At 57.2% G+C, this 17938-nt stretch overlaps 1 protein-coding gene across 8 annotated transcripts in view; it reads right to left on the reverse strand.

The window, feature by feature from the left end:
* Tnrc18 (trinucleotide repeat containing 18) overlaps positions 1-17938 on the reverse strand; it is a 70672-nt gene that overhangs the window by 46366 nt on the left and 6368 nt on the right. For 7 of the 8 annotated variants that reach the window (XM_074075487.1, XM_074075484.1, XM_074075482.1 and 4 more), the window contains exons 2-5: positions 9599-9754; positions 7947-8072; positions 5491-7194; positions 235-337 (exon numbers count right to left, since the gene is read on the reverse strand). In XM_074075487.1, coding sequence (XP_073931588.1) covers positions 235-337; positions 5491-7194; positions 7947-8072; positions 9599-9719 — 2054 coding nt within the window. In that variant the 5' untranslated portion in view covers positions 9720-9754. Of the gene's footprint in view, positions 1-234; positions 338-5490; positions 7195-7946; positions 8073-9598; positions 9755-11374; positions 11607-17938 lie in introns of those variants that run through there. The other variant, XM_074075486.1, reaches the window with a different exon arrangement.

Raw genomic sequence — 17938 nt, forward strand, 5'->3', positions numbered from 1 at the left:
GACCCACCCCAGGAGCAGGCAGACACCCAGGCGTGGACAGCCCAGGGCCTTCCCCATCGGCTAGAGGGGACCTCAGGGCCACCTGGCCCGACGGGGAGGATCAGAGTCCTCCATGGGGACACCTCGAGGTCTTGGGACCACGGTGTCTGGTGGTCAAGGGGGACAAACCCATCTGGAAGCTGCCAGTTGTCCTGGCCTCCACGGCTCCCCCAGCCCGGCCCCCCAAACCCTCACCGTAGCAGCTTCTCCTGGTCACGGTCCAGCCGTCCCCCCAGCAGCCGCTCCTCTCGGTGTCGACTGCGGTCATCCACACAGTCGTCATCCGCCCGGCCGTGCCCTGTGGGGCCCCAGGTGACCGTGAGCCCCCCACTGCTTCCTCACCCATTTCTCACCGCCCCGGCCTCCCTTTCCTGCACCCCAGAGCCCCCAGGGACCCCCCGGGGCCAGCCGTGTGGCTCCTTACCCTGGAACCCAGGTCCTTCGGACACACTGGGCTCCCTCAAACCCGCACGGGGTCTCCGCGCCAGGTAACGTCACCTGCATCCTCCCCCTGCCCCCAAAAGCCTGTCTGTCACCTCCATGGACAACTGTGGCTAGAGTCACAGTACAGTGTGGTCATCCCCGGCCCTGGACACCCAACCAACAGCACCACCAGCCACCTTGGGGACTTGGCCCCAGCAGGGCATCCCTGCCAAGGCCTATGACAGCGCACACTCCGGACCCTTATGGGGTTTTGGTTTTTTGAGACAGGATCTTGCTATGTAGCCCAGGCTGGCCTGGAAGTCACCATCCTCCTGCCTCAGCCTCGCAGGTGCTGGGATTACAGGCGTGTGCACAACGCCCGGCCAGGTGTCCATCCAACTTGGAATGCTACTGTTGAATGTTTCCATCCTCACCTCTCTGCCTGAACCCCCAAAATCAGGAGGCCTTAAAACACAGAGACCCCAGGACGACCTCAGGAATGCCGGGCCCCTTCCCGGAAGGTGGGGACCCACAAGTCAGAGAGAAGCCCACAGAGGGGGCACAGCTATGAAAACCAGGATGCTGGGGGCGCGGCCAGGCAGCTGTGCATGGGGGAAGGGGACCCATCACTAGAGAAGTGGCCACCCAGAAGCTCTGGAGGTAGGCCAGGGACAACAGGGAGCCTCCGTGAAATTTCTTTCTTTTTCGGCAGTACTGGGGTTTGAACTCAGGGCCTCGAGCTTGCTGGGATTATAGCTGTGTCATGCCCAGCTCTGCCACGTTTTTTATTCCTTTCTCTTCTTTCTTCTTCTTTTTGGATTGAACACGGGGTCTCATGCATGCTAGGCATGGTGAGAACAGCTGGGAGATCAGGGAATCCCCATTTTTGCCATCGGGAGCACAGGGAGGCAGATTCAGGGCACGGCAGGTCCTGGTCCTCCCGCAAGATCATTTCCACACAGCCACAAGCAGCCAGCAGTGCTGAGTCGGCCGGGCTGCGGGCCTGACTCAAGCACCTGCCTACCCAGCACAAAGCCCCGAGTTCAAATCCTGATCCCACCAAAAAAAAAAAAAACCATAAAAGCCCCTTCAAGCAGGACAAATGAGCAGGATGACAGGACCAGGGGGGCTCTGCTCATGGACCACCCAGGGAAACTGAGGCTCAGAAGACAAGCAACAGGTCTCAGGCACAGAGGGCCTCCCCTGAGTCCAGCAGCTGTGGGGAGAAATCAGGGCAAGTCCTCCGCTTCCTCCTCTCCCCCCGGACAGACAGACACGACTCCCAGAACCTAAGCCACCTGCCCTCCCTGGTCCTTTCCCCTGCCATGGTCCCAGGGACTTCCTGTCCCAGGCACCACCTGCCACCAGGTACTTGTCTGCAGGATCAAAACAGCCACTGTCCCCACCACCAGGCTACACCCTTCAAATTCATTGGTCTCTCAAAGAAACTCGGCATGCCTGACGCACCTCACCCCATTCTGGGCTGGGCTCCAGCTCCACCCTCACCCCTCAGTGGCTCCCCGTAGCCTATAAGCCCTGCTAAAATCATCACCTCACAGAGCAGTTCAGCGTGACACACCTCCAGGCCACACACTGTTCCCTCCACCCAGGGCCCTTCCCCTGGGCTACTCAACCAGAATTTTGAAAGCCACCACTTCCAGGAAGCCCTCCCTGACCACCTCTCCTCCCTCAGGGTACTGACCACGGCAAGCAGCTATTCTTTTCTGCTCTGCCAGACTGCGTTACTCGGCTTTGAAATGTCCCAGTCATAGCTGTCTACGTCTCCCCTTCACTACACCCGACGGAGAGGAGGCGCTCAATAAAGGCGGGAGGGGTGGCACACACCTGTAATCCCGGCACTTGGGAGGCCAAGACAGGAGGACCGAGAGTTTAAGGTCTTGGTGGCTCACGCCACGAGATCAGGAGATCGTGGTTCAAAGAGACCCTATCTCGAAAAAACCCATCGCACAAAAAAAAGGGCTGGTGGACTGACTCAAGGTGGAGGCCCTGAGTTCAAACTCCAGTACTGAAGAAAAACACCGGGACCCCAGGGCACCCAGTCCCCGCCAAGGCTGCTCAGCACTGGGGCCACGCTGCCGAGAGAGAAACCCGCCACTTCTTAGAGGATTCCTCTTGGGGACAGAAAGAGCCCAGCCACCCACCTGGAGCACACATCCATCTCCTCCCCCTCTCCGCTGCACACTCACCACGACCCCGCGGCACGGGTCCCTCGGAGATAGGCGGGAACCCCGCCAAGAGCGCTGTCATATCAATACTACATGTGGCACAGCCCCTGGGGTCCCCAGCCTCAAACTCTGAGCAGACGGCTTGTCCACCAGAGCTGGCCACTTCCAACCCCCTCCAGCCCAGACTAAGGCAGGTGCTCCTAAAAACCCCCTCGGTCGGAGGCCCAGCTGTCTCAGATCCAGACATCTCTGCCCAGACAATGGGCTCAGTCAGTCAGTCAACAACCATCCACTATACGTCACTCAGCCAGCAGCAATCTAGTCAGGAGAACTTGCAGACAGAGCCTCGCTTCTAACTCGAAGCCCAAAGGCTCTGAGGTTCCCTGAGGATGCGGGGGCATCCAGGGATCAGCCAGAGACGGCAACCCAGAGGTAGGGGGTGGACTGCAGAAAGGTGAGGTACCCTGGGCCTTCCTGGATCATCTGGAGAATGGCTGGGACAGAGGACCGAGGAGACCCCAGGGACCAGACACAGAAGCAGACCCCGGAGCTCAAGAGGCAGCCTGAGCCAGGCCAAGGGAGGCAGGGACCCAGGAGGAACCAGGAGACCTGGACACAAGGTCCCAGTGCAGCTGGGCGACATGGTGCACACCTATAATCCCAGCTATTCAGGAACAGAGACAGGATCACAGTCTAAGGCAGACCCTGGGCGAAAACACAGACCCTGTCTAAAAAAAAAAACGGAAGCAAAAGGGCTGGGGGTGCGGCTCAAGTGAGAGAGGGTCTGCCCAGCAAGCGCAAAGCCCTGAGTTCAAACCCCAAAACAGCCACAAGAAAAAAAAAGAGAAAACAGGCTGAAAACTGGAGGAGTGGAGCCCGGGAGCTGGAGCGAGCGGCCTCGAGGTACGGTGGACAAAAGCCCAGGCCTGGGGTCAACGGTGAGGAAGGGACCAGAGCTGGAGAAGAGGCTGATTTGAGAAGCCACATGACCCAGGCTCAGCTGCACACAGACTTCCCAGGCCCTCAGCCGGCCTGTGGACGCCACGAACCACAGGCCGGGTCGTCCGATCAACAAACAGGCCTTTTTCTGGACAGATCAAGTCCAAATGGCAACACACGCCACGAACATCAAGGCCCCCAAATCCAGGAGGGGCTCAACAGGCACATGTGTGAGACCACAAGGAAATCCAACCCAAAATCCAGCTCCAGAACAACAGCCAACCTTGCTGTAGTTAAAAGAAATGCACCACCCTTCCAGAATGAACGCAGCAGCTTAGCCGGGCACCGTGGCTCACGCCTGTAATCCCAGCTGCTCAGGAGGCAGAGAGCAAAAGGATCACAGTTCGAGGCCACCCTGGCCAAATAGTTCATGAAACCCTATCTCAAAAAAACTCACCAAAAAAAAAAAAAAAAAAAACGGGCTGGTGGAGAGGCTCAAGGTGAAGGCCCTGAGTTCAAGCCCCATTACGCCACAAGAAAAAAAAAAATTTAAGAAAAAAAAAAAAGACAAAAAAAGAAAAAGCCAACTACCTAAAGAGTCCTCTGTGTACTGAATGTCAATCCATAAGAACACAGAAAGCCAAACACAGTGGCTCACGCCTGCAATCCTAGCTGCTCAGGAGGCAGAGATGGGAGGATCACAGTTCAGAGGCCAGCTGGGCAAAAAGTTCGCAAGACCTCATCTCAAGCAATGGCTGGGCGTGGTGATGCATGCCTGTCATCCAGCTCCATGAGAAGCAAAATTTAGACGGTCATAGTCCAGGCCGGCCTGAGCATAAAGCGAGGCCCTATCTGAAAAACAACTAATACAAAAAGGGCTGAGTGAGTGACTCAAGTAGTACAGCACCTGCCTCGTAATTACCACCAAAAACCAACAACAACAACAAAAAACCAGTTGGAACCCTAGCTTCTACCTATCACACATATTCAGTCATTTATCCAATACCTACTAGGTGCCAGGCCCCCAGGCTGGCTGTGCACCACCGGAACAGTGAAGTGAGATGGGGTCAGCTTACACCTTGCTCTAGCACTTCAGGTGAGTCTCTTCCTAGGGCCCTCTATTCTTAGGAAAATGACTGAAAATATCATGGAGGTGCACACTGCACAAAAATATTCCATGCAATGTTCTGAACACAAAACATCAGAGCTCAAAAGCCTCAAATGCCCACCAGGGAACGGAGACCTAAGCATGCTGTCTGCTGGTGCGTGCTTTCCACAGGGAATCAGAGGCCACAAAAGAATGACGCTTACAAAGCGCGTGCCACCGTAGGGGAAACCGTGCACGCAGCGATAGGGGAACAGCTGCCGGGCCTCGCCAGCCAGCAGCTCTGCGGGTAACAGCAACAAGTCCAGGAAAACGATTTCCAGGAAAGATAAGAAAATAAAACGGTGCTTTTTGTTCCTTTTCTGCACCTTGCACAGCCTTCTCTACGCACACTGAGGAAGGCAATGACGCTCTCAACAGAGGGACACTTAAAGGTGCCAGGAAAGCAAGGAAAACTGGGTGCAAGAGTTCGAGGCCAGCCTGAGTAAAAAAAAAATTAGCAAAATGAGCTGGTTGTAGTGTTGCTGGCCTGTAGTCTCAGCGACTGAGAAGATGAAGGTAGGAGTGCAGTGGCTCACATCTGTAATCCTGGTTACTCCAGAGGCAGCGAGCAGGAGGATCAAGGTTCAAAACCAGCCTGGGCAAATAGTTCTAGAGACCCTATCTCAAAAATATCCACCACCACACAGGGTGAGGGAGTGGCTCAAGTGGTAGAGCACCTTCCCTAGCAAGTTTGAGGCCCTGAGTGCAAATCCTAGTGCCACCAAAAAGAAAACTAAGAAAGTACCCAGGACCTACCTTTGACATTGCTCAGTGACAGGGATCGCTCTTGGTCAGCCAGTCCAGGCCCCAGTCGGCCACTGCCCCCACTGTCCTTCTGCCTGGCCACAGCCACAGCAATGCCCACGGGCGGGTGTCGCACTTCGGCCTCCCCCTGGGCACCCGCACCCTCGCGCCCAAAGGCCTTGGCGCTCTCGGGTCTCTCGGGGTCCCTTTTCAGCTGCCGGCCTCCACCTGCTGCAGGGCCTCCGGGATGGGGGAGTCGGGCCTGAGTTCGGGGGACACCCGCAGAAGTGGGAGCAGGATCGGGTTTCATGGTCCCCAGCCCTCCAAAGGGACTCTTCTTGCCACAGCCACCAGGGCGCACGGCGGCGGCGTCGCGCGCAAAGCTGCCGCTGTACTTAATGAGACTCTGCATGGCCGATGCCTCTCCAGGCCCGTGCGCTCCGGGGTGCAGCTCGGGGACACCGGGGCGGCCACCCCGGGCCAGCGCCCCTCCACCAGGGTCCAGATAGGCTTTCTTGGAGGTGGCCACGGCCTCATCAGCAGCGGCGGCGGCGGCAGCGTGGTGGTGATGCGCGGCCAACACGGCCATTTGCGTGGTGGCAAAGTTGCCCAAGTCGAAAGGTTTCCATTTGTGCTCGGGTCCCGCAGGGGGGCGCACGGGCTCCAAGCCGAAGAGCTTGGTGGAGCCTCGGGGCGCACGGTCACGGTCACGGTCACGGTCACGGTCACAGGCACGCGGCTCCACCTCGGGTTTCAGCAGCTCCTTGGTCGCCAGGTACGCGGCGCGCGTGTCCGGGGAGGCGCGCGCTGCGCGGGGCGCCGAGGGCGCATCGCTGGGTGGCGGCGGCGGCGGTGGTGGCGGAGGGCGCTTGAGTGAGCGGATCACTGAGTTCTTTTCACGCAAAACCTCAGGCCTTGGGGATCCTGGTGGGGGCACCTGTAAGACCCCAGGTCGGGCCACCTCACGGTCGCGGGCGGCCACCCGGACATCGCGCGCTTGCGATGCGATCTGGATGGGCCCCGCGCGCTCGTCGAAGGCCTCCACGGAAGGCACGAAGGTGGGCGCCACCACGCGGTGCTCCCGACCCGGCTCGCGGAACACGGTGTAGACGCCCGCGGGCGCCGAGGACGGGGGCGCAGAGGGTCCTTTGGGGGGCGGTGGTGGCGGTGGCGGCGGTGGCAGTGGGGACCCGCCAGGGCGCGGCGCAGGTAACCGCAATAGCCGTGCGCTCTCGTCTTGCCGGGTGGCCTCTTTGGCGCCTCCTCCACGACCTGCTGCTTCAGCCACCAGAGCAGGTGGCAGCCCTGTGTCCCCTGCGCCACCACCACCACCACCATTACACAAGCTCAGTGCTGATGGCTGCAGGGCGCCCTTGACCTTGGCCTCGGTTAGGAAAGGCGACAGGCGCTCAGCCAGGCGCGGGGGTCCCCGATCCTGGCGGCCCTCCACCCTTATGTCCTGGGTCAGGTCCACCACACAGCCACGTGGCCCTGTCGCTGTAGCCTCCTCACGAGCTCTTGGGTCCTTCTTCCCGAACAGCGGGGGTGGCTCCCCACCTCGGCCCACCCGCTCCTTGGTGGCTCCTTCCCGGGATGAGCCTTTGGCCAGGGCACCTGAGGAGTGGCCACTGCCACCACCGCTGCCAGGAGTCCTGGAGGACGGTGCATGAGAGTGCAGGACACCTGCAGCCCCCGGGGCTGGCAGGTAGAAACCGTCTGCAGAGGAGAGGACACAAGTGAGCTAAGCACACACGCACACACACTCCCCATAGGGCAAAGTGTCACCCTCTAGAAATGCCAAGTTGACATCTTGCCCTAAGCCTCAGTTTCCTTATATGCCCAAGAGCGGTGAGATTTTTTTGTTTGTTTTTGGTGGGATGGAGTTTGAACTCAGGGCTTTGCAGGCGCTCTACTGCTTGAGCCACACCTCCAGTCCACTTTGTTCTTGGTTCTTTTGGGGCATGAGGTCTACAGAACTATTTGCCACAGCTGGCCTCAAATCTTGATCCTCCTGATCTCAGCCTCCCAAGTAGCTAGGATTACAGGAGCCTCCCAGGGTGGTTTTAAAGCACCTTCCAGGGGGCTTAAACAAGTGAGAGTGCATGGGAAACCCACTGAGCAATGGGACCCTGAGGGGCTGAGGGGCTCAAAAAGGCATCTTAGGACAGAGTCTTAGAAAGCAAAGCTACAACCAGGCATGGTGGGGCATGCCTGTAATCTCAACTACTCAGGAGGCTGAAGACAGGAGAATCAGGAGTTCCAGACTAGTCAGGGCAAGAGACCCTGTCAGAAAAACAAACTACAAACAAAAAGGTTGGGGGTATGCCTCAAGTTGGCATTGAAGAGGCCCCAGGTTCAATCCCCACCAAAGAAAGGGGAGGGGGAACTGCTTGGGATATTGGAGGGGGGCTCAGAGAAGCATCACAGGAACCAAAACCCCCCAGTCCCACCCACTCCTGCCCCCTCACCTTTCTGGGTATCAAAAATGCCGGGCTGGCCCAGCTGGCTGAGGAGAGGGCTCCCGCTGCTGGGGGGCTCCAGGTGGTTCAGGTGGAGGTAGGACGGGTACAGCCCGCTGGGCAGGTGGGAGAAGCCTGGGGGTCGGGGAGGAGAAAAAGCAGAGCTGCACCACTTTTTTGCCTCCTACAGGATTTTCTTTTCTTTGGTAACAAACCACTGTGGCTGTCCCTAAAAGGTACCTGCCAGCAGTGCCTAGAATGGGGGACGGCTGGGCACAGGCGGGAAGAGGACAGCTAAGAGCACACAGGTAATGAACCCTGCTGGTCACCCCTGCAGGGACAAGTCCTCTGTGTTCCGCCTGGGCCTGGGGCCCTACTGCAGCCCCCTGAGGAACCCAGGTCTCCCTCCCCCTGTCCTAGCTCATTCTGAAACCAAGGACACAAGACCTGTTCCTGGCCCAGCGTCCGTGTCTCCCTACACAATCACCTGACAGTGACATTAACAATCAAAAATCCCAAAACACCACCTGGCAATAATAGCTTATTTAATCACCAAACCGACACTCGGTCGCTTCAGGTCCCTTTGCACTCATCTGGAAAATAGGCACCTTGGTCCCACGCCCCAGGGCTGGTTCTGAGGATAAATGAGCTCAAAAATGCAGCCCCCGGGGAATTGTGGGAGTGGCTCAAGTGGTAGAGCACCTGCCTAGCAAGCGTGAAGCCCTGAGTTCAAACCCCAGCACTGCCAAAAAAAAAAAAATAAAAGAATGCAGCCCCAAAGGGGACAGTCATGTCAGCATTTGCCATATGTTACTATTCACCAGGGTATGTGGGCAAAAGACAAAAGGCAGCCTCAGGAAGGAACGAGTTGGTGGCACACAGGGACCAGAGGTGGCCTGTGTTCTCCCAGTCTCTGCAGTCCTTGCTCTGGCCAGCCACAGTGAGGGGGACTCAAGCAGGTCTCAGCCCACAAGGGCCACCATTCCTGGGCCTGTGGCTAGCACCCCACAGAGGAAGGACAGCCTCCTCCACATAGGGTGCATCCCCGTCCCCCAGCTTCCAGGATTTTGGTGCCTGCCCCAGGGCCCTGGAAGGACCACGGCATCAGGCCTGGTGGGGGTCCTGTGGCCAGGGACACCTCTGCCCCTATCTGATGCCTCCTCATGGGTGAAATGCAGCTGCACACAGCCCATGGTGACAGATTCAGGTGCTGGCAGGTGCTCAGTCTGTCCAAATCCTTCAGCTTCGGGCTTGGGGAAAACATCAGGCTCAGAAAACACCTGCCCTCAGAGCTCTCGCCACCGCAAAATCAATGGTTTGGGAATAATAAAACAAGTCAATCTTTGGTCCCCACAGAACGGTCAGGAGAGAGGGGCTGACTGAGCTGGCCCCCCATTAAGAGGGTCAGGAGACAGCAAGGGGCAGGGGTAAGGGACTGCAAGCAGACGAGCAGCACATGCAAAGGTCCTGGGGCAACAAGAAAAAGGCATAATAGGGCAGAGCTGGACCCATGAGCCACACCGAGAGTGGTGATCATTGGAGGTGGAGAAGAGAGGTAAGGGGCAGACACCACAAGTGCTGGGGACAGAAAATGCCCCATGGGGTAGGGTAGGGACAGCAGCCCAGCAGCCCTCAGCCCCGCCCGCACGCAGGCTCCTTACCTTCGTGGGCATGGGCGGTCCACAGCTGCACCATGGGCAGATTGCTGGGCGTGGGGGAGCGGAACGAGAGGTCAGAGGGCAGGGATACAGGGCTCCCCTGGGATGAGGCCGAGGGCCCCATCCCGCTGGCCACAAAACTGCCCAAGAAGGCCTCGCCTGCAGAGAAAAGGGGGCTGTCAGGCAGCCAAACAGGCCACCACCACCCAGGCCCACCATGCCAAGACCCCCGTCTCACCCCCTCCAACTGCATGGAGGCCCCAGGAAAATCCCTGACCCCCCAGCCCCTCAGCTACAGGACGGGTCTCATCCACTCAACCCCTCCCAGGGCTGGGGAAAACTCAGGGACAAAAACAGGCACAAGAAAGCCCACCCGGCAAGCCTCATCCCCAGAGTTCCCCCACAGGACCCCAAAGACTGCACCATCCCTGCTGTCAACCAGCCAGGCCCATGGGGCAGCCTCCTCCCTATTCACAGAGGGAAACCGAGTCCTAAAGTCAGGGGTCCTGGAGGGGTGGGGCAGGACCTCCCAGGGCCACAGAGCAAGGAGGTGGGGGTCAGACAGAGGTGGGGGACTCTGGGCCCCACAGAGCGCCCAGGCCTGGGGCGATACTGTCAAAAGAGACAGGCTGTTCCCAGGACCCCGAGCAGCCCTGGATGTGCACAAGCCCTGGAAGTGATGGTCAGCCCCGTGTGCCCACTTTTCAGATGGGGAAACTGAGGCCCGGAGATTGGAAGAGCTGGATCGCACAACCAAGGAACAGTAAGTTCTTGTTACTCACAAAACTGGACAGCCCAGAGCCCACCCTGAGCCACCAATGTTAGGGGTCAAATCAGGAGCAAATAATGGGGGTACTCTGCCCAGAACTGGCTCTCCACAAACACGAGCCCTGCTTACGGGAGCCTTGGTGACCAGCTGCTTGGAAGGACACTGAGAAGGACACTGAGCCCACTTCTTTCCACCGTCATTTGGCGAGGTTCACACACCCAACAGGACACCCCCTCACTGCCGCCTAGGACCACCCCCAACCTCTAAATATCCACCTGCCGAGGAAGACCCTGGCAGGCCTCAGGAGTCAGAGGCCAGGGCGTGAGTTCTGGGCCAAAGGGCCTTCCTTAGTGAGGTGACGGTGCTCATACACAGACTGGGTAAAAAGAGGCCTCCCCTTGTCTGGTGTGGTGGCACCGCCTGTAATCCCAGCACTCAGGGAGGCTGAGGCAGGTAGAAGCTGGCCTGGGCTACAAGAGGGACCCTGCCTCAAAAAAAAGGAAAAAAACAACAAAACCCGCATTTGAAAGCCACAGGTAAAAGAGGGGGACACGCTTAACAGAGGAATGAAAACGCCGGTTTTTACAGCGGCAGTAATGGTGAACAGAGTGCCTTTGTGGTGTCCCAATTCTGCCCTCCAGGGGAGGCTGCCGGGTCCCGAACAAGGCCGGGGAGGGGGAGACCTCGCCCAGCGCCTGGAGACCCCGTCTAGTCTCTCGAGGGGACGCTCGCAGGTGGCACTGAGAGGTTCAGCGACTTTGCAGAGGACACACAGACGGTGCAGGTGTCCTGGTCCGGCCCACAGGGAGCTCACGGACCCCAGCCCAGCCACACACGCAGGGACGCGGACCCCACAACGTCCACCCAGGTCTTTTAGGGTCCTCCTGGGGGAGATGGCTTTACCTTGGTCCCCAGAACAGTCAGCAGAAGCCAGGGCAGTGAGGGACAGCCCCGGGCCACCTGCCCATCACCACGGCCCCTGTCCAGCCCACCCCACACACAGCCCTCACCAGACTCCAGCGCCAAGCCCTCGGGCCCCAGGGCCATGGTGGCCAATCGGTTCAAACATGGGGCCCGGGCCGGGGACAGCAGGGCCCGGGAGCCCTGCCCAGTCCTGGCTTCCTCCTCGGGTGGCAGCAGGCGTGGAAGCTCCGGAAGCCACAGCCCCGGCTTTGCGCAACAGCTTACATCACTCAGGCACCAGCTCTTCCTGCCCGGCCGCGGAAGCCCGGCCTGTCCCCGCCCGGGCCCCAGTCTGGCAAGAGATACCAAGTAACTGCCAGCTGTTATTATTCATGTCTATAAAACCTGCAGCTAGCTGGTGCCGGTGCTCACGCCTGTAATCCCAGCTACTCAGGAAGCAGAAGTCAGAAGGATCTGGGTTTGAATCCAGCCCCCAGGCAAATAGTTCTTGAAACCCTATCATGAACAAGGCCAGGCACGGTGGCACGTGTGTGCAATCCTAGCTACTTGGGAAGCAGAAATCAGAGGAATCACGGTTTGAGGTCATCGTGGGCAAACAGTGAGACCCCATCTTGACTAATAAAAGCTGGGTGTGTTGGTTCAGATTTATAATCCCACTCAAGGTCTGGGGGTAAATGCAAGACTCCATTTGTAAAATCATCAAAACCAAAAGGGCTGTGTTTCCCTAGAAAAGAAGGGGACATCCAACTAGGAGAGTCCCCAAGTCCACAACCCACTTCACAGCCTTCAAATGCTCCAAAGGATCCCGCGTTATCTCGAAACCCAAACAGGTCAAGTCCAACAGACAGGGAAACTGAGGCTCAGAAAAGCTCCCACGTGGCCGTCACAGTTTGGGATGCAGGAGTTACACAGGTCTTTGGCGGCTTGGGGCGCAGCTCCATGGTTGAGCACCCGCCTAGCGTGCAGAAGGCCCAGGGCTCCATCCCCAGCACCCCAAAAATATAAACAAGAAACACGGGTGTGGCTCGCCTAGCACGTGAGGGACCCTGGGCTCCGCTCGTCTCCAGCGTGCAGTCAGTCAATTAACAAATAAGAAAAAGGGAAGGGAAAGGAAAGGAAGGGGAGTGGGGGGGAGGAGGAAGGAGGGAAGAAGAGAGACAGAGAGAGAGAGAGAGAGAGAGGGAGAGGGAGAGAGAGGACATCCTCACATGCTTCCACTTCCTGTGCAAACACGTAACAACGTTCATAAAACAGTAACGAACTTTCTTAAGTCCTCTCGCTGCGCGCCGGACTGCGTGCCAGGCGCTGCGTGCCAGGCGCCGACGCCACCGTCCGGCTCCTGGGAGCCTGGCTGTCCTGCAGGAGGACTCACTCAGACCTCGCCCTCCCTTCACAGCCAGGTCACCAGAGGGTGGGCCTGGCCGCCTGCCTCCTCCACTCCTGGGGCACCGCCTCCTCCAGGAAGTCCACGAAGATTAAATGGGAAATTCTAGGCGTGAACTTCAAATTCCAAGCGATCTGAGCAGCTGAGGAAATGAGGCTACACCCTGCCTTTTGCACCGCGGAAGTGGTTCGTCCCTCCGTGCAGAGTACCTGGGCTGTATACGCCACCCTCTCGTTAAGGCGCTGACCTCATCGTGAAGGCCTCCTGGGACTGGAGGAAGGGAAGGTCGTGCGGGGATTTGAACTCAGGACCTCACACTTGCTAGGCAGGTGCTCTACTTCTTGAGCCCCCAGCCCTTTCTGATCGGTTATTTTTGAGACCGGGTCTCACAGTTAGGCCCAGACCACCCTGGACTGTGATCCTCCTGTTGATGCTTCCTGTATAGCTGGGGTGGCAGTCATGTTACCACCATGCGTGGCTTTTATTGGTAGAGATGGGGTCTCACGAACTTTTTTTTGCCAAGGTTGATCTTGAACTCCCTTCCAATCTCCACCTCCCAAGCAGCTAGGATTACAGACCTGAGCCACTGAGTCTGGTCTTTTTGTTTGTTTGTTTTTTCCTTGAAACAAGGGCTCCTTACAGAGCCCAGGCTGGCCTCCAACTCAAAATCCTCCCATGTCAGACTCCCACGGGCCGAAATTAGGGCTGAGGGCCTGGCTCACATGGGAGAGCGCTGGCCTGGCATGCATGAGGCCAGGGCTCAATTCCTATGCTGAAAAACACATCCAAATGCTGGGATTACAGGCGTGTGCCACCACTCCTGGTCAGTGTATTTTGAGAGTCCAGGTTCACATGAGTTTTATTAGTTACTCTGTTATTACTCATTGTCACTCTGCCTGTGCATTTGTTACAAATTAAATGGTCACAGGTACACATAGAGGAAAACACATAGTTCAGGTGGGGTCCGTGACCGGGGCAGTCAGCTGCCGCCGGTCGCACAGCTGTATGACGTAGCTGAGGTACAGCGGGAATGACGACCTGAGCACCTCAGCCTGGGATCCACCTTCCCTCCAGACACAAGGAAGACTGCACCCCGTCCTGCACAAACCCTCGCTCCTGTCCCAGGTCCTGTGACAGCCAAGGGAAAGCAGCCATCCCTGACCCACCATTTGAAGGTGCAACCCAGCCTTCCTTCCCCGAGCGTGGCTTCCCACCATGGACCACAGGCTTTCCTGGATCCACCCCATTCCTCTTCCAGGAGCGCTGCGTCTGCGTGCTCAGTAACACTTTGTTTACAAGAGCAGGAAGCGGGTCACATTTGGCCACAGTTTGCATACTGTGTGGCAGTGGCTGGCTCTGTCCAACACTATGCATTCAGTAAGTGCTCAGTTACCGCTTAAGGAAGAGGGGGTGCGGCCTGAGGCCCCTGTGTCGGGGGGGTCACTCCAGGGTCTCTCTGCCCCCCTCCATGCTGGGAGGACTCATTCCTTCTTCGCATAAGGAAACTGAGGCTCTCAGCACACTTTTCAAGCCAGAAATGGTGATGCATGCCTTTAATCCCAGCACAAGGACAAGCACGAGTTCAAGACCAGTCTGGGCTGCAGAGCAGAGACCCTGCCTCAAAACAAACCCAACAAACAGCCAAGTCTAAGGGCCCGAGTTCAAATCCCAGTGCCTCAAACAACAACAACAACAACAAAAAACCAGGTACCTCCAATCTCTGGCCTCTGGGTATTTTTCTACTTTATTTTATTCGTTTATCTGGTGCCGTAGTGGGGAAGAACCTCAGGGCCTTGCCCACGGGAGGAAAGCGCCCACCATGTGAGCCACGCCACCAGCACTGGTGACGGTCACACTGGTGGGTTCAGGTTGTTAAAAGACAGGAAGGTAGATGGTTGACAGACAGACGGACAGATGACAGAGGCGGATGGATGGACAGATATTCATACTAGCAACTGGATGTGCAGTTTCGGCCACGCTTACTGCAGTATTTAAAGTTTTCCTTAAGCCAGGCCCCTCGGCTGGGGAAGCGGGGCTCAGTGGTAGACATGAGGCCCCGGTTTTATCCCCAGCACAACACCCCAAAAAAAGCCAGCAGGTGGGGGAGGGCGGCCAGTAACCAACGAACACAGGCACTGTAAGCAATCTCCGTGCATTCTGATATCTGCAAAAGCCAAAGCAATTAAAGAAATAAAAACAAGCCAGAGGAACAAAAACTTCTATCAACGACCACCACCGCCCCAGCTCCCCAACAGCTCCCCAGGTGTCTGGCACAGAGCTCAGGCCTCACTTCCAGATGCTTCCCTTGCAGGCTGTGTGACCATGGGCAGGTAACACGACCTCTCTGTGCCTTTCTACTCAAGTAAAATAAAGGCAGGAAAATAAAAGGAAGCCGCTATGTTGGGTGCCTCCACCCTTTGTGAGACTCCCTCTCCAGGTGACAGCGCGCAAGGCTGGGGTGACAGGTAAGGAGGCTTACCCAGGCTTATAATCTGAGCGCCACGCTGGGGATCTGGAGTTCCCGCTGGCACCGCACAGGGACCAGCCTGCTGCGGCCCAGGGAGGCAGGAGCTGGTCCCCCCCCTGGTCCCCACCCGGTGCGTGCCTCTGAGCAGGGCTCCCAGCTCCTGTCCCCCACTATCCCCCTTCATCAAATCTGGGGGGCTGGGACTTTGCCTTGCTCCAAAAGCAGACACCAGGTCTCTCAAAGCAGATGCTCGGATTTCAATGAAAGGATTCCCAGAGGTGGCCTGTGACACACAAACATGTCCGCCCAGCCAGGTCCCCAGGCCCCAGATGCTCGCTCCTAAGGAAATTGAGATTTCCCATTGATTGCATGCCCCCCCGACCTGGTCCAGCCACCTTAGCGCCAGGGAGGGGAGGAGGCAGGGGAGGAGGGAGGAGGTACGGCAGGACAGAGCCCCTGTCCCTGGACAGACTGCAAAAGACAGAGCTGAGGACTGGGACTGTTGTTTTTACCTTCTTTGAGGTGCCGGGGATTGAACCCAGGGCTTCCATGGCAGGCAAGCGCTCTTCCTCCGAGCCACACCCTCAGCCCCAAGAGAGTAATCGGAGTCTCCCTCAAGCCCTCACCTAACTTGGAAGGCCGGAGCCATGGATGCTCGGATTGGGGGATGTGCAGTACCAAAGGGACGACCAGGATCTGAGTTCGAGACTTCAGTCTGAACCTAAAACGCAGCTCTCAGGAGAGGTGCAGCTGACTGAAACCCAAGCACACAAGAAACTGGGGGATCTTCTTGCTTGTGAGACGGACAAGGTCAAAAGAAAGCATGAAAGGCAGAGCATAGTGGTTCATGCCTGTAATCCCAGCACCTGGGCGGCAAAGGCAGAAAGATTACAGATTCAAGGCAAACCTGGGCTACACAGCGAGACCCAGCCTCACAAAACAAAACCAAAAAAAGTCCCAAAATTCCACCCACGTGAGACCTGAGCATCTTTCAGATAGGCTAGGCCTGAGAAGATTTGTTCTTAACGTTTTCTTTTGAAGAAAGCCACTGCAGAGCGCACTCTACGCAAGCGAGGAGGGAAAACGGGAAACAGGAGGTGCGGACAGGCAGGTGAGGGCTCCACAGGCCTGGGCAGCAAGCAACCCGGCCAGGACAAGGAAGAAGGAAAACTCCAGGAAGGAAATCGCCAAGAAAAGACAGGGGCAGGGAGTCCAATAACTAAAACCAAAAACAAAACCCAAAAAAGATGGTGCATGCCTGTAACCTACCTATCCTTGTGACGAGGGTGGCCCCATGCAAAAACCCTCAGACCCAACCTGGGCGCTGGTGGCTCACGCCTGTAATCCCAGCTACTTGGGAGGCTGACATCCGGAGATTGGGAGGTTTGCCATTAGAGGCCAGCCAAATAGTTCCCAAGACCCCATCTCCAACAGAAGCAGAGCAACATGGACTGGAGGTGTGGCTCAAGTGGTACAGTGCCTGCTCTGCAAGCGTGAAGCCCTGAGTTCAAATCCCGGTCCCACCCCAAAAAAAAAAAAAAATTAGTAAAAAATGAAAATGACCAGGTGCTACGGGCATAGCTCAGTGGTAGGTACAAAGCTTAATGTATAAAAAAAGGTCACTGCATTTGATCCCCAGCACCCAAGCCAAAATAAATAAATAGAAAAGATTAATTCAGGTTGGGTCCTTTGAGGCTGAAGATCAGGCTGCAGCCAGAGGAAGTGAGTATGGCATTCCAGAGGCCCTGGGAGAGGCCTGGACTGGCCTCAAGGGTCTTGTGACTCATTGCCTAATAACTGAGACCGCTAAGAGATCACTTTTGCTGGAACTCCCGCAGAGAGGCCCAGGTGTCACGGCAACTTAGACGGCCTACAGCCAGGTGGACCCACTTGAGAGGTGGGAAAACTGAGGCCCACCAAGCTGACATTCATCCAGCAAGTGGAGGAGCGAGACCTCGACCCCAGCCCAGCACCTCAGATACAACGGTGGGCGCCTTCACAGGAACGGCGGTGACTTCCTCCCGAGACGACGCCAGGCCTCTGCCAGAAACCAGGACCCTGATTCTGGGCTGGGGGTGCAGCTCGGTGGTCAGCGCTTGCCCAGCGTGTTCAAGGCTCCATCCCCACACGGTGAGTTAAGTCAACCCACGCAAGGACCCTGCCTCCGACGGCTGAGCTGGGCTGGTGAGGTGGCTCACTCCTATAATCCCACCTATGCACGAGGCAGAGATGGGGGGAGCTGGGGGTGAGGGCCTGCCTAGCAAGCACAAGGCCCTGAGTTCAAACCCCAGTACAGGAGGGAAGCTGAGCTGGGATGCCTCCCACCGTAAACTGAAATCTGGACAGAAGGCTACGACCCCAGACTGCAGGGGAACCCAGAGCACCCCAAAACAATGTCTCAAGATATTCCTCCCCCGACCCCAAGGCCAGTGCCCAGCCTCCTCTCAGGTCTCTGCCTTCTCTCTTTGCCACGACCGTCCACCGTGCTGTCTTCCAGTCTCTGGCCGACAGCCAGTTTCAGGTTTTTTTTGTAACGCTTATCTTGGAATCATTTCAAATGCAGAGAAAAGTCTGAAATAGTACAAGGAGCTGCTATGCTCTGACCTTCCCCGGGTCCAGCAGTTCCAAACTACTGTCTACTCAGTGTCACTTGACCTTATTCTGATGCGTGGCTGTCTCTCACATGTGCACATGTGTGACTAGACCATTTAATACTCTTTTTCCCTCTTTCTGAGTCACTCCCAAGACATGGACGTGGTACCCCTTGTTTCTAAGTGCTCAAGGGTGGCCAGGTGCAGC

The sequence above is a fragment of the Castor canadensis genome, chromosome 6 (assembly GCF_047511655.1).
Source record: "Castor canadensis chromosome 6, mCasCan1.hap1v2, whole genome shotgun sequence".
NCBI lineage: Eukaryota > Metazoa > Chordata > Mammalia > Rodentia > Castoridae > Castor > Castor canadensis.